General features: G+C 41.2%; 1 protein-coding gene across 8 annotated transcripts in view; it reads left to right on the top strand.

The window, feature by feature from the left end:
• SHANK2 (SH3 and multiple ankyrin repeat domains 2) overlaps positions 1-15,729 on the top strand; it is a 655,745-nt gene that overhangs the window by 217,524 nt on the left and 422,492 nt on the right. Inside the window, exon 1 of one of the 8 annotated variants that reach the window (XM_061610717.1) lies at positions 9,137-9,193. The exons of the other annotated variants lie outside the window; for them this stretch is intronic. Coding sequence (XP_061466701.1) covers positions 9,163-9,193 — 31 coding nt within the window. The 5' untranslated portion in view covers positions 9,137-9,162. Of the gene's footprint in view, positions 1-9,136; positions 9,194-15,729 lie in introns of those variants that run through there. 8 annotated transcript variants of the gene reach the window in all.

The following is a 15,729-nucleotide window of genomic DNA, read 5'->3' as shown; positions in this document are numbered from 1 at the left end:
CTCTTCAGGATTGTGCCACAAATAGATTCCAAAAACTCTGATTTAAACTTGCTCCAAACCTCCTTCGCATGTAATGAATAATAGCTGCAGTCACAACTACAATAATAAAATAACTTCATGGCTAGGTAACACATTGCTCAAAAATGATAGTAATCAATAAATAAGAGAAACTTTGGGAATAGTTATTCCTTGTGTCTTAACATAATCACAAGCAGGTTTACTCAAAAGTAACTTTCATTGTTCAATGGAGCTTACTCTCAAGTAAATGTACATAGGATTGCAGCTTTAATTTTATTTAATACCTTGTTTCCTTTATATTTCAACTGTCCTGCAAAGAGCTCAATGTGGCATATGTGGTCCTGCACCTCCCCAATATATCCTCAGAATAACCCCATGAGGTAGTTTAGGCTGAGAAGGTTGACTAGCACAAAAGTCACCCAGTGAGTTTCATGGCTGAATGAGGATTTGAACCCAGGTCTCCCAGGCCCTAGCCCAACAGTCTTATCACTGTACCACACTGAATGTGCACACTACGGTACCTCTATAAAACACAATATAAATTACCTCACTATGCTTCCTTGCTTTTTAAAAACCTATTGAAATCAATAGTAATGTAAATTCTGTTGTGTGTTTTACATTTCCTCCCAAAGGTCAAGACAGAGAAATATAGCTAGTACTCTTCCAATAATTTGATGACATAGGTCAGCAGTAATACATTGGGGGGGGGAGAATGGCAGTGGCACAGAGATGGCAAGGTTGGGCATACTTTGGTGGAAGGTAGCAACAGCCTGCAGGTGTGTGCACACATGCTGCAGGATGGCAGTGCCACCAACCCTGAACTTGCAGGCACCTTGCCCCATCCCCATTCAGTGAGCGGCACTGGTGCCATCACCAGGAGACCACTGCTGTTGCGGAGACTGGGATCTACCCTGTGTTTTCCTAGAACCCCAGGAGCCACCAACTACAGCCAGCTGCAAAAGACGTATGTCTAGTATGAAAGAACATGGTGTCTCTGAGAAGTTGCTGAGCACAGGGTTATCAGAACTGAGATCAGCTCACAGTCTTTCCACACATAGATCTATTCCTAGCTTCCACAAGCACTCTTAATTTCAGTTGTCAATTTCCAGACAGGTATGTGTCCTTTTGTTCCTATTGTTAAACAACAGGAAGTCAGAAGCTCTTGCCAATTGACTACAAATCTCCCAGAGATCCACCAATAGATTGCAATCTACCTTCTGGCCATCCCTGCATTAAATCATTTGTATGGACACAGGGCTACCTTGTACATGGTTGTTGTAGCATGGTTCAAACAAGTGCTTGCAAGAATGAAACTACAATGGCAGAGGTAAAACTCTTCAAAACATTGCCAAAGAAGGCAGTCTCAACAAGGCAGTGTCACCTTTCTACTGTGTACCCAGAAACTGAGGGGAAAAAACAATTGTGGATTTGCTCATCTCTGTACAGCTCTCACCTTCTGCATCAAGTGTCATGCATCAAAATTAGACACACCTGATGGTCAAAGGCATTATAATGGCTGCCTCTATTGGAAACTGCTGCTAGAAGCAGCTGCATCACATGGTTTTATGGTAACACAAACCTGCCTTGTAGGTTGTAATATTCTAGATCAGGATGGTTAGACTTAAGCTTGTTGTAGTTGTTACTACTACAAAAACCCCAGATCCACCAATCAGAGCAAACCACAAAATATATACACTTACTGTAGAATTAAATAATTCTTAGCCCAGGGATTTGTATTTAAGAATAACAGGCAATGAAAAATTCAATATTTTAATAGCTATAATTATGATAGTTACAGAAGCTGGTATTTTCTTTTTAAAAGTTGGTGTTTTTATTTTAAAGCTTAAGAATCTGCAGGAAAAATGAAAAGAGTAAAACTGCATCCCCCTTTCTGCTAAAATTTTCTGTTGAATGTAAGCCTTGACAGGAAGCAGTTTTAGGAAGTATAACAGACCCAGTATGCCTTGCCTTGTTGCCAGTACAAGGGAATTGCTTTAATGGTGCATTTAATAAGTGTCATTGAAGCCATTTCCTTTTCCTGGCAGCGAATGTGTATACAATGGAGAATGTACACTCGTTGAATATTACATGTGAATAACTGTATATAGCTCCACTACTTGTGCACGCAGGTATACAGACTGTACACTCGTTGAATATAATGTGTGAACAGGGCCTAAGTCTGAACTGGGGGAGTTCAATTGAAATCTACTTCAGGTAGGGGAGAAGCAAATGAAATAGCCCCAGATTGTCATGGAAGATTAAGATCAGTACCAGTAACTACAAATATGGGCATAGGGTGGCCACATGAAAATAAAGACATGGGCTCCTGCACCTTTAATAGTTGTGTAGAAAAGTGAATTTCAGCAGGTGCATCTTGTCATCTTTACAGGTGTAGCTGTCCTCTTTTGCATCTAGCCACCCTAGGCAGGGAGGGGAAGAAATAAAGACTGGATAGGATTCAGGGTTGAACAAGCTCTAGAGAAAGGAGTAGGATTAGAAGGAGAAAAAACAGGAGCTTAGAAAAGGTAGGTTCAGACACAGAATGTAGCCCTGCATAGCCGCAGAGCTCTAGTCAAGTGGTTGGCCGGCTTGCTGGTATCTTTGTCCTGCTTCCATATACAGGAGCTGCTGAGAAACAGGTCTGTGATCAGAGTAGAGAAATTATTCTCAGCTGAGCCAGCAGGGCAGGACTGGAGCATGATTCCTAAAACAGATACCATGTGACAATAAAAATTATAGGCTGCTGTTCACATCTAATTTGATTTCAGTGGACTGAGTCTCCTTAAATAGAACAACTCCTTTTTAAATGTTTGATACATCAGGTTGATTGGGAATAGTATGCAGTGGCTGCTTAAGAAAGGCCAGCTATAATATGTTAACATATGTGATTGATATATAGCTGTTGTGTAATATTTGCTCTTCAGAGTTTGCTTTAGTAATGTTATTCAAAGCCTCACACTTGCTGAGCCATCTTGGTTTTCTTTAAAAGCGCAAGATGCTTATATAAATAAACAAAGCAGCATTTCCAGCATAGATTCCCCTTCTATAGAGGAAAGAGGAGAAGCAATGCTTGGATGCATAGGGTTGCTTCATCTGAAAATTACAGAAATCTATTCCACCTACCCTCACTCATGTTATCATGGTTTTCTTAGAAGACTCTGTGAGGACACCAGCATCTGCCTCTATGAATATAATGCAAATATATTCATTTAGTTTCAGACTCATTGAAATATGGACCTAGAAGAGACTCTAAGGCTGCCTTTTTACCTGGGAGTAAACCCCACTGAATTCAATAGGACTTACTTCTGAGTACACATAGGATTGGGCTGTTAAATCATCTATTGTAATATCCCACGGTATGATAGAACATTCTATACCCAATGCTATCAATTTATTAATTTCCATGCTTCATATTATTAACTACACTGCCAGAGAGTAGGGCAAAAAGCAGCTTTAATTAACAAAGATGGAGTAAAAAAGGGGAAAAAATTACTGGAAATGTTTCCAGTTGCTGAGACCTTTGTAGCAAATAAGACACATTTCAGTCCTTCCTTCTTGAATCCAGTGCTAAGCTACTGTTGGATTCTGCTGGGCCAAAAAGTGCATACTTTTTTGAACATGGAATTGTACCCAATTAACCCCTACTCAGAGTAAACCCATTGAAATAATGAACTTAAGTTAGTAATGTCTATTAACAAAAATGGGGGCATTCTGAGCAAGACTAGCATTGAATACTGCCCAAAGTTAGTAATGGTGGGAAGTGCTCTCTCTGCTCTGAATTTTTTTTTTTGGGGGGGGAGAGCTTGTTCTGTAAAGTGGTAAAAGTCTTTGCTGTTAGGTGTTCAAGTCATCAGTGATGTAAGCCAGTTGGCTGGGATCACTAGTGCAACCAGTCCAGGAAATGTTGCCTTCATTCTCAGTCACCTCTATTTGTCGGTGGTGTTGTGTAGCCTACATATTGCCAAAAAGAGTGCTAATGTAGATATAATGTGGTAGCATTCGGGAAGCATCACAGAACAAACCAAAGCAGAATAAATCCACCACTAAGGCACTATTATTGAGTCAAGAACATGTCGCAGAAGACATCCACTATAAATCACCCGTCTTGAGGGGCCCTTACCTTTGTGTGATTAAAATGCTCTGTTACCTTAGAACAACAAATCCAGTTTAAAAAAGAAACAGACCTTGTGGTTAGAAGGAAATATATCAAAAAGTGTGAAATGAACAAATAATTAACTGGAAGACGTATAAACACCCCACAAGCAAATTGGGATGAATGCAGGATGAAAACTCATTGCTTTATTATTTCCCTGAACACAAATCGGAATGAATGTTCAAGAAAGACTGAGTATAGTGTAAGCTTTGTGCAAGCAAATAATGACTAAAAGTTTAAAAAATAAAAGTACGTACATTTTTCTATTAATGGAACATTGCGCTGCTTTTCTTTCTATTGTTCCTGAAATACTATGCAAATTAAGACATTTGTTTAATTAGACAAGCTTATGTGTAACTGCTTTAAATACAGAGGGAGAAAAAATCCCTTTTTAAAAAGAAACACAGCAAAGACAATTGATTATAGACTTTACAATGGGATGGAATATTGCATTCCCTGTTTCCTTTAATTTATTTATTTATTTATTTATTTATTTATTTGTTGAATTTCTATACCGCCTGACTAGCATAGCTGTCTGGGCAGTGTACAACAGAGAAATATAAATATACACAATAAAATCCAATAAATCAGTGCAAGGGACATGTATATAAAAATCCACAAATCTAAGATCAATTACAACATATTTAAAACTAAAAAAACTAAAAAACTAAAATGCGTGAGAAAAGAGGAAGGTTTTAACTTGGCGCCGAAAAGATAACGTCGGCGCCAAGCGCACCTCATCAGGAAGACTATTCCACAGTTCGGGGGCCACCACTGAGAAGGCTCTAGTTCTTGTTATCGTCCTCCAAGCTTCCCTATGAGTCGGAACTCGGAGGAGGGCCTTCGATGTTGAACGTAGTGTACGGGCAGGTTCATATCGGGAGAGGCGTTCCAGCAGGTATTGCGGTTCCGCACCGTATAAGGCTTTATAGGTTAAAACCAGCACTTTAAATCTGGCCCGGAAGCATATTGGTAGCCAGTGCAAGCGGGCCAGAACAGGTGTTATATGTTCAGACACAAACGCTTGGTCCTCGTTATCAGTCTGGCCGCCACATTCTGCACAAGCTGTAGCTTCCGAACCATCTTCAAAGGCAGCCCTACGTAGAGCGCATTGCAGTAATCCAATCGAGAGGTTACCAGAGCATGGACAACTGAGGTGAGGTCCTCCCTGTCCAGATAGGGACGTAGCTGGGCTACCAACCGAAGTTGGTAAAATGCATTCCGTGCCACCGAGGCTACTTGAGCCTCAAGTGACAGGGAAGGATCTAAAAATACTCCCAAACTACGAACCCGCTCGTTCAGGGGGAGTGTAACCCCGTCCAGAACAGGGTGAATATCCACCATCTGATCAGAGAAACCTCCCACCAACAGCATCTCAGTCTTGTCAGGATTGAGCCTCAGTTTGTTAGCTCTCATCCAGTCCATTATCGCAGCCAGGCAACGGTTCAGCACATTAACAGCCTCACCTGAAGATGATGAAAAGGAGAAGTAGAGTTGCGTGTCATCAGCGTACTGATGGCAACGCACTCCAAAACTCCTGATGACCGCACCCAGCGGCTTCACGTAGATGTTAAAAAGCATGGGAGACAGAACTGACCCCTGTGGGACTCCACATTGGAGAGCCCACGATGTCGAGCAATGTTCCCCAAGCACTACCTTCTGGAGACGACCCGCCAAGTAGGAGCAGAACCACTGCCAAGCTGTACCTCCAACTCCCAACTCCACGAGCCTCTCCAGAAGGATACCATGGTCGATGGTATCAAAAGCCGCTGAGAGATCAAGGAGAATCAACAGAGTAACACTCCCTCCATCCCTCTCCCGACATAGGTCATCATACAGGGCGACCAAGGCTGTCTCAGTGCCGAAACCGGGCCTAAAACCCGATTGAAATGGATCTAGATAATCGGTTTCATCCAATAGTGCCTGGAGCTGGCCAGCAACCACTTGTTCCAGGATCTTGTCCAGGAATGGAACATTCACGACTGGTCTATAGTTGTTAAGGTTTTCAGGGTCCAAGGAGGATTTGTTCAGGAGTGGTCTCACTACCGCCTCTTTCAGACGGCCAGGGACCACTCCCACTCATAAAGAGGCATTTATCACTTCCCTGGCCCAGCCGGCTGTTCCATCCCTGCTAGTTTTTATTAGCCAAGAAGGGCAAGGATCTAGAGCAGAAGTGGTAGCACGCACCTGTCCAAGCACCTTGTCCACGTCCTCGAGCTGAACCAACTGAAACTCATCCAATAAAACATGACAAGGCTGTGCTCCGGACACCTCATTCGGATCAACTGCTGTAAACTGGGAGTCTAAGTCCCGACTGATGCATAAGGTCTTATTCTGGAAGTGCCCAGCAAACTCATTACAGCGGGCTACCGATGACATTATCGAGTCCTTAGGGCCAGAATGAAGTAGCCCTCGGACAACTCTAAAGAGCTCCACTGGTTGGCAAAGAGATGACTTAATAGTGGCAGCAAAATATTGTTTTTTCGCCACGCTCACCGCTCCTAAGTACAACTTAGTAGAGGCACTTACCAGTGCATAATTGCATCCGTCAGGAGTTCGCCTCCACCTCCGCTCAAGCCGCCTCCTATCTTGTTTCATCACTCTCAGCTCTGGAGTGTACCATGGAGCTGTATGAGCTCTACACAGGAGAGCATGCTAAGCATGCTAAGAAACTGGGTCTAGCATAATAATGTTAATTTTTTCTGAATTTATATTAAAATATTTTGTCTGGGAAGTCCTGCTGCCTTGCTTTGCATATAATCTTTCCTTTAGCCTATCTTCCACATGCTGGTGTTGTGTGTGTTTCGTTTTGTGCCTATTACAGTCCTCTGTTCTTGCTACAATGGCTCTTAAGGATTGAGTCTGTCAGTGATAAATTCTCTCACCCAATGTCAGGACGAATTAGAGCAGGCATGTAACTTTTTGTAGTAATGTAAAACCGCCCTGTTTTAAAAGTTGCTGAAAATATAATATATTGAGAACAGCTTCTCAGGGTTATTCCTAGCATGTCAACCAGTTAGTCCTAAGTATATCCTTTGTGTCTTACACATTCTTCACATCTACACCCATTGTTCTTTCACCAAAACAAGTTGGCCGCTTTCATGACATATCCCTCAAAGTCCTATACATTAGAGCCCATACTTCCCTCTTGTATGTTGATTATAGCTGAATCAAAATTTTGTGAGTTTCTATTTTCATGTAGAAAAGCACATATTGAATATGAGAGAATGTTTTGGTAAATAGGCAAGCAAATCACGCGCACACACACACAAAGTTTCTCTGCTGTCCTCTTGCCCCAATTACAGAACACTAATCATAGCTCAGAACTGAGCAAATGACTTCAAAGGCTTATTGTTAAATCCCCACACCACATGATTGTAATTAGAGCTGAAGAAAGGAGTAGGGCAGGGTCAGGTGGACTTACCAGTGATGGGTCACTGTGCAAAATACTTTTTTTTGTGGGGAAGCTCCCACTACAGTCATCTGCCTCTTTTTACACTTTGCATTAATGTTTTGTACCTTATTTTTTATTTTGTTCATAATGCAACAATGTAAAAATAAAAAAAATCTAGTAATATAACAAGACGTAATACTATAAGTAAGCTTACTGGTTAAACCTTAGATGCCCAAAACAAATGAGGCTGGGAGAGAGAAAATCAAGTTCATCTGTCAATTTGCAGGCCTGGGGTCCTGCTGGGAGGAAGGGCAGGATACAAACCAAATAATAAATAAAATAAAATAAATAAATTCACATTGTTCTGCTGTGGTGTTTATATGTGAGAACCCAATGTTTCTGGAAATGTCCACAAAGTTCTACTGTGGAGAGCTTGGGCCATCATTTGAGAAACAGTAATGAACAGAAAGTGCCCACTAGCAGTAGGGGAGTCCTCATATTGCCATTCTACTCTTAAACATAAACAACTATGGTGTCAGAAAGAGCCAAACAGTGTTCTGGGAAAACTGGTTGACAGTATTGCTAAAGATAACATAACCAAGCATATAGAAGAGCGGGCATTGCTGAAGTAGAGCGAGCATGCTTCTGCAAGGTCAAGTTCTGTCTCACTAACCTTAGAGTTCTTTGAGAGAGATATAGATAGAGGCGATCCAGTGGCCATTAGTGTACTTGAACTTTCAAAAAGCTTTTTTGACAAGGTACCTCATGAAACAGTCCTGAGTAACCTTTGTCATGGAATAAGAGGAGAGGTCCTCTCATGGATGAGCTGGCTAGGAAACAGGAAGCAGAGATAAGGAATAAATGAACAGTAATCCCAATGGAGGGCTGTAGAAAGTGGAGCCTCCAAGGATTGGTATTGGGATCTGTGCTTTTTAATTTGTTCATAAATGATCTAGAGTTGGGGTGAGCAGTGAGGTAGCCAAGTTTGCTGATGCTACTAAATTTTTCAGGGTCATTAAAAGAAAAATGGGTTGCGAAGAGTTCCAAATGGCTCTTTCCAAACTGAGTGAATGGGTGGTAAAATGGCAAATGAAATTCAATGTAAAGTGATGCGTGTCACAGGGGGGAAAAATCTTAATTTCACCTATATGTTCATGGGCTTTGAATTGGCAGTGACACACTAGGTATTAGACCTTGGAGTCACAGTGAATAGCTCAATGAAGATGTCTATTCAGATTGTGGCAGCTGTAAAAAAGTAAATTGCATGAAAATAAAACTGCCAACATCATAATGCCCTTATACAAATCTATGGGGCAACCACATTTGGAATATTGTGTACAGTTCTGGTCACATCACCTCAAAAGAGATATTGTAGAGTTGAAAAAGTTTCAGGAAGGACAACCAATCAAGGGGATGAAGTAACTCCCCTGTGAGGAAAGGCTGCAGCTTTGGGGGCTTTTTGATTTAGAGAAAAGTCAAGGAAGAAGTGACATGATAGAAGTGTATAAAATTATGCATGGCATGGAGAAAGTGGATAGAAAAAAGTTTTTCTCCCTCTCTTATAACAGTAGGACTTGTTGACATCCAGTGAAGCTGAATGTTGGAAGATTCAGGACAAACAAAAGAAGGTACTTCTTCACACACTTCAGACTATGGAATTTAGTCCCAGAGGAGGCAGTGATGGCCACCAACTTGGATGGCTTTAAGAGGGGATTAGACAAATTCATGGAAAATAAGGCTATCAATGGCTGCTAGCCACGTTGGCTATCCTCTACCTCCCCGGTTGGAGACAGTATGTTTCTGAATACCAGTTACTGGAAACCAGAGGAACAAAAAGTGCACACAGGTCTTGTTTGCAGGCTTTGCATAGGCACCTGGATGGCCACTGTGAGAATAGGATGCTGGGCTAGATGGGCCATTGGCCTGATCCAGTGGGGTCTTCTTACATTCACCAGAATGACCTACTAACAATCAGGGGTTTTTGTGGCAATGGTAGCAGGGTCCTTTTGGCAAAAATAACAGGAAGCTCTCCAAAAGTAGCAGGAAGTCTGATGGCATAAGAAATGCACTCTGATGTTACTATGTAAGTGTGTGTCCTAGCCTCTGGGAAAGGTCCTCTTATTGGTAGTGGCAGGCAAGCTTCAGACTTGGCACATTTCTGTGAAGGGGGGAAAACCCCAAAGCAAATAAATGCAACAGAATTGTCATATATGATAATTTAGGAGGATTTCTGGGTTTGATTGGCCCCCTATAACCTATAGGCCCTTTACACCCTCACTGGAACTTATAGACAGTATATTTTATTTATAGGCTTATGCGTCACCCAATAAGTAAAGCATCTAGGCAGTGAACATAACACATCCATAAAACATCTGGACAGTGATACGCAATAACAGATAGTTGGACTATATATCAGAAAACGCCTATGTAAACAGAAGAGTCTTAAACAGGCATCTGAAACAGTGGTGCTGGCTTAATAGTAATAGGCAAGGAAGGAGCCCCAGAACCTAGCAGACACACTAAATGCCCTCTGTTTTGTAGAAGCAAGATAAACATGTGGCAGTTTCAATAATACTACTCTGGCTGAATGTAACAAGAAGCCATATATATATACAGCAAGGCTGTTCCTCAGGTAAGCTGGTCCCAAGCTTTTTAGACCTTTGTATACTAACAGTAAGACCTTAAATTTAGCCTGGTAGCATATACTGTAGGTAGCCAGTGTAGATCCTGAAATACAGATGTTATATATACTGCTAATGGGAAGCCCCATTCTGCACAAGTTGTGGATTTTGGACTAAACACAAGGGAAGCTCCACAAAAGTAGCAGGAAGTTCTTCTTGTGTCTTGTAACCTCCTTGCAAGCTTTCCAATAAAACATGTCTGATGAGGACAGGGGGAGAAAAATCTCAGCGCTGAATCAAATCATCTGTTTATTTATTACATTTTATACCCCCTTTTCTTTTAATCATAGAAACCCAAGGTGGCTTACATATGGTTCCCAAGTGGTATCCCATCCAGGCACTGACCAAACCTAACCCTGCTTAGCTTCAGCAGGGTGCTGGCCTCATGTGCCTTCAGACCATAGCCTTGGATCGATTCTGATTCTGTGAGTGTGTGTGTTTGTAGTTTAGCCTTGGAGTTCTTTTTCTTGTTGCCACTATGTAGCTGTAAGTATTTTCTTTACTGGGAGAAGGGTGTTTTTGGCTATGAAAGAATTTGATTGTCCACCCTCGGAGCATGTGCATTGCAGTAGTCTAATTTTGAGGTTACCAGTGCCTGAAGCAGAATGGTCAAGCTATCCTGATCCAGGAATGGCTACAGTTGTCTTACCAGACAGGTTTATAAAAAAATACTTGGTTGTAAATGTACTTGTAATTGCTGCTTCCTCCCCAGCCCTCAACTCCCATCAATACCTGACAGTTGCCAAATGCCCTTCTCTGGCAGCTGTAGCTGCTGGGCTCTAGCAATGTTAGCAAGGAAGATAGGAATTCTCTTCTTCCCCCCCCTCCCCTGTATTCTCTTCCCCCTCACATCTTGATCTTCTCCCTCCCTCCTGGTGACCAGAACACTGCTGGGGCCCCTGAAAAATTTCATGTCCCAGGATCCCTAGTGCCTGGAATGCTGCTATAGCTATGTTCCAAAAACCAGTGAGGCAGAGGGGAAGGAAGCCAAGAAGAAAGGAGGGAGGGAGGCTTCCCTCCCTGCTGTGGCAGTCGCATCAGGTGAGAGTGGAAGGCCCCCATAGCTGTTCTCCAGCTTTTGCTTTACTTTGTACTGCTTAATCTAATTCCTCTCAGACCTTTAAAACAATGTTTACTAATCCTCTGTCTTGTCACATTAGCAAACATCACTTTTACCCCCTTCCACTTTCACTTTTAATGACTGGTTGTTTCTTCTCTTCAACAATTTTTTTTAAATAAATGCAACAATTTGCAGCATCTTGGAATATCTTCCTTTTCGTGTTTGTCTTTAATTTATTTCTTTATGAGATGCATAAATTGCTTGATCAAAGAGTTTCCCAAGTGGTGTGCAAATAAAATAGTGGATAAAGCAGCTAAAATCCACAAACCAATTATAAAATAAATAGACATAAAATCATCATAATTCACCTATAATATCAATGAATCTTTTAAAATATAGTTAACTAAATTATATATCTTGGCAGGCTTGCTGAAACAAATTTTTTAGCAGGCATCTGAAACAGTCCATGGTGTTTAGACACCATCCTTGACTCAGAACAATCTCTCCTTCACCCCCACTTCTGGGGGGCAGATTACTTTCTGGTCATGTCTCCTCAATATGTATGAAAATTTTTATATAACAAAGAAAACTTATGTGCATTTCTTGTTTCTTACACAGATGCTTAGTTTGATTTACAAATTAATAAATTTTAGGATTACTCTCTAGTTTAGAAAGGCAATCCTTCCAATTCATAATCTTCTAGAATAAATGCTGGAAAGTATAAGGAAAGGTACGCAGAAAGTTGATAAATATAAATAAATTTGGATGTTATATGCTCTGGTTTTGCCCTTTTTCTTTAAAAAGACTGATTCCTCAGTCAAACAGAATATGATTGCATGTGCATAATCTTTTTTCCTAAAAGAATAACAACAATCAGTTTCTTTGGTGCATGTAGAGCCCATAGCTGAATTGGGGCATTGAACAGTGCTAAACAACTTCATTGTATTTTGTTTTTATTTTTCTCTTAATGATGCAATTGCACATTTATACACTGCATTTGACCATTCATATCCACTGATATCATTCATATCAGTGGAGAATCAGCATTCAAAGGGCAGCTTACAAAAAAGATAAAGTAACAAAATGGCACAACACAGGATTAAAAAATCCAGTCAATAAACTTGACTACTTTATCCAAAAGTTTGACAACCATATTTATTAACAGTATTTCTGTGCCATCCAGTAATCAAAGTTCTCTGGGAAGTGGGCACAAAAATGGTTAAAATACAGTAAGACAATTTTTTAAAATTACAGTGTAAAACACAATAAGAAAATAAAACAGAGTATAATTGTGAAGCAGAGATTAAGCAATAAAATTAAATACAACAGATATTAAAAACTTTACAAAAACCAAGACCCTTTATTAGCTTTTCAAAATGCAAAATTTGAAAATTCCAACTTCATGAGGAAAAGGGAGGTGTGCACTACACCAAGGGATGCTAGGCTTGTACTTGTAATGATAAACTGTGGTTTATTGTTACATCCAATGAAGACAGTGTTTGTGAATCCCACCAAACAAAAGACCCATGCAGCACAGAGACCCACTGTGATGTGGAGCAACTCCAGAGACATATATGTTGTTTCCTTCTGCCCTTATGTGCCACCTCTAGAAGCAGTAGCATTTTGTGCAGATATCACTTCTCCCTCTCTAGCTGGTGTTTCTTTCCAATCTCCAGTTGTCAGAGGGAGGAAGTATGCGCCTGTGTGGTTGTCAGCCCATGGGATTGGGTGCTTTCCCTAGGCAAGGCTTCTTCTTCTTGATGGACATGCTCTTTGTCCATTTCCCCACCACCACACCACACCCACAGAGGCCCCTCCTCTGCTCTTCTGATATGTACTATTCTGCTGTGCTGATTGTTCCATGGCAATATTAGGGGTGTGTGTAAAATGTTTTCTGCTTGGAGGTGTTTGGGCCAGTGACCAAGAAGCATGTAAGCATTCATTTGTCTGTTCTTCCAACTGCTCTGGCTGTTTTTTTGTCTTGTAACCTCCTTGGAAGCTTTCCAGTAAAAAATGTCTGATGAGGATGTGGGAGAAAACTCCCAGCATTGAATTGAATCATTGATTCTGTGCAGGGCCAGCTCCAGGCATGCGGGGACCCTTGGGCATCAGCTTGCCCTGGCCCCCCAGCCGGGGTGTGTGTGTGTGCGTGTGACTCCCCCACACCCCCACGGCCCCCCTACCTGTCTAGTCTGCGGCTGCCATCTTCATTAAGGGCAATGCTAAAAAGCCGGCTGGCAGGTAAGTGGGGGGCGTGGGGGGGGCGGATCGCAGAAGGGGAGTGGAGGGCCCCTCAGGGGCTCCTGTAGCTCCGGGGCCCTCAGGCCAGTGCCCAACCTGGCCGCCCTTTAGAACCGGCCCTGATTCTGTGTGGGTGGGTGTTTATAGCTTAGCCTTGGTGGCCTCTTTCTTGTTGCTACTATGTAGGTGTAAATATTTCCTCCACTGGAAGAAGGGATTTTTTTTGTTCATGGAAGAATTTGAATTGCTCACCCTCAGAGCATGCGTTTGTGGTTTGTCTACCGCCTCTGGCTGGTTCTCTGTGTTTCTTGGAAATGGGGATATGGTGACATAATGGATATGCCCCCAGCTTGGCCTACATGGATTGGCTTCCTCCATGTCTGTATGGTATGTAGAATTGTCACCAGCTTAGCCTCTGATTGGGGAGGGGCTGGTGGAGTTTCCAGGGATGCTGTGGGCATATCTGTGTTTTCCTTGTCATTTTTGTGTTTTCTGGTGGTTGTGGTTTCCCTTCCTCTCATGGGCTGAGCATACATTGGATGGGGTGGTTGTTCTGCTAGAGAGGCTAGTGTAGCCTCTCTCTGGTCCCAACTCTGTACGTTATAGCTCGATCCCGTGCATGCCTGCAGGCGATACTGTTGCCATAGGGTTTTGCTGTTTATACATTTTACCATTGTAAATTGGTAGTATATTATAGTTAAAGATGGTTTACAATATATAGTTTTAGCAAAATATATATGTAACTTCACTGCTGATAAAATAATTTTTGTGATATTAAATGTTTTTACATAAAATTGTCAATTTAATAACAGGAATGTGAAACCTCAAGAATCTTACAAAACAATTAGTTTTGGCAATTTGAAAGAGACAAAATGGTTATAGAACTCATAATTTTGTTCTACTTAATAGCGCTCATGAGAGCCAGTGTGGCTTAGTGGTCAGAGTGTTGGACTACGACCTGGGAGACCAGGGTTCGAATCCCTACACAGCCATGAAGCTCACTGGGTGACCTTAGGCCAGTCACTGCCTCAGCCTCAGAGGAAGGCAATGGTAAACCACCTCTGAATACTGCTTACCCTGAAAACCCTATTCATAGGGTCACCATAAGTTGGAATCGACTTGAAGGCAGTCCATTTCAACAGTACTCATAATTTTACCTTTTTCACAATGGTGTATTGAACTAATGGTAATTCTCTCTTCCACTTATGAACATTTCAGGAGGAAGCAGAAAACTATTTAAGATAATATGTGTACAAAGTCATTTCTATACAAGTTTGCATAGGGCCCTTTTCTCATTATATCTATCATATTCTTATTTATAAAATAATCTCTCAAATTGTGTTATATTTGCAGCATCTTGAATCTGAGAATTTGCAGGCCTAAATGAAAAGCAGACAAATTAAAAAAGAAAAAATGCATACAGCAAAATGCAAATTATAGTGTCTCCTACTATAAATAGGCATAATTTCAATTCAGTTATTCATCTATCCCAACGTATCTTCACTTCCTCCTTCTCTCAATGGAGCTGACCGTATAGAACATTACAAATGCTACCAACACCTACATGTTTGTACAAAGATAACCCCGCAATACTGCTGTGATATCCTTTTTTTAATCTTCTGTTATTTATACAAGTATGATTCATTAACAGTTATTTTAGCAAAGGAGAATTGCAGCCTACTAATACAATTTAAAATGCTTTTATTTTAAGGAACAAAAAGGGAATAATCTCAAGGTTTTTTCATCTCAGATTTAAGAAAAGAGACAGATACAGTCATAATTTTGACCTGATTTTTTTAAAAAAATATTTCTCAAAAACCAGGTGTTTTTTGTCTTCCTTCATGTGTCCTTAAGCTTCCTTTCTCTTTAATGGAACTTACAAAGAAAGTGAATTTCTCGTAAGAGATTTGAAGCCAAAAGCTTGGATGGTCTATCATTGTTCTTCAACCTTGGATTCCCAGATGCCTTGGACTACAACTCCCATCATCCCCATCCAGTTTAGCCACTGGTAAAGGAATTGTGGGAGTTACAGTCCAACATCATCTGGAGACCCAAAGTTGAAGAACCCTGGTCATATTCACACATCATGCTAAGCCAAACAATGGTTTGGCGTGAATGGGTAAGCTTCCGGAGAGGAGATTATGGATGCTTTGCTTCTCCCTAGTCATTTTGTTGCTGCTCT

The sequence above is a fragment of the Rhineura floridana genome, chromosome 2 (assembly GCF_030035675.1).
Source record: "Rhineura floridana isolate rRhiFlo1 chromosome 2, rRhiFlo1.hap2, whole genome shotgun sequence".
NCBI lineage: Eukaryota > Metazoa > Chordata > Lepidosauria > Squamata > Rhineuridae > Rhineura > Rhineura floridana.
The sequence above is the reverse complement of the archived record's forward strand: the minus strand, read 5'-3'. Positions and strand labels throughout refer to the sequence as shown.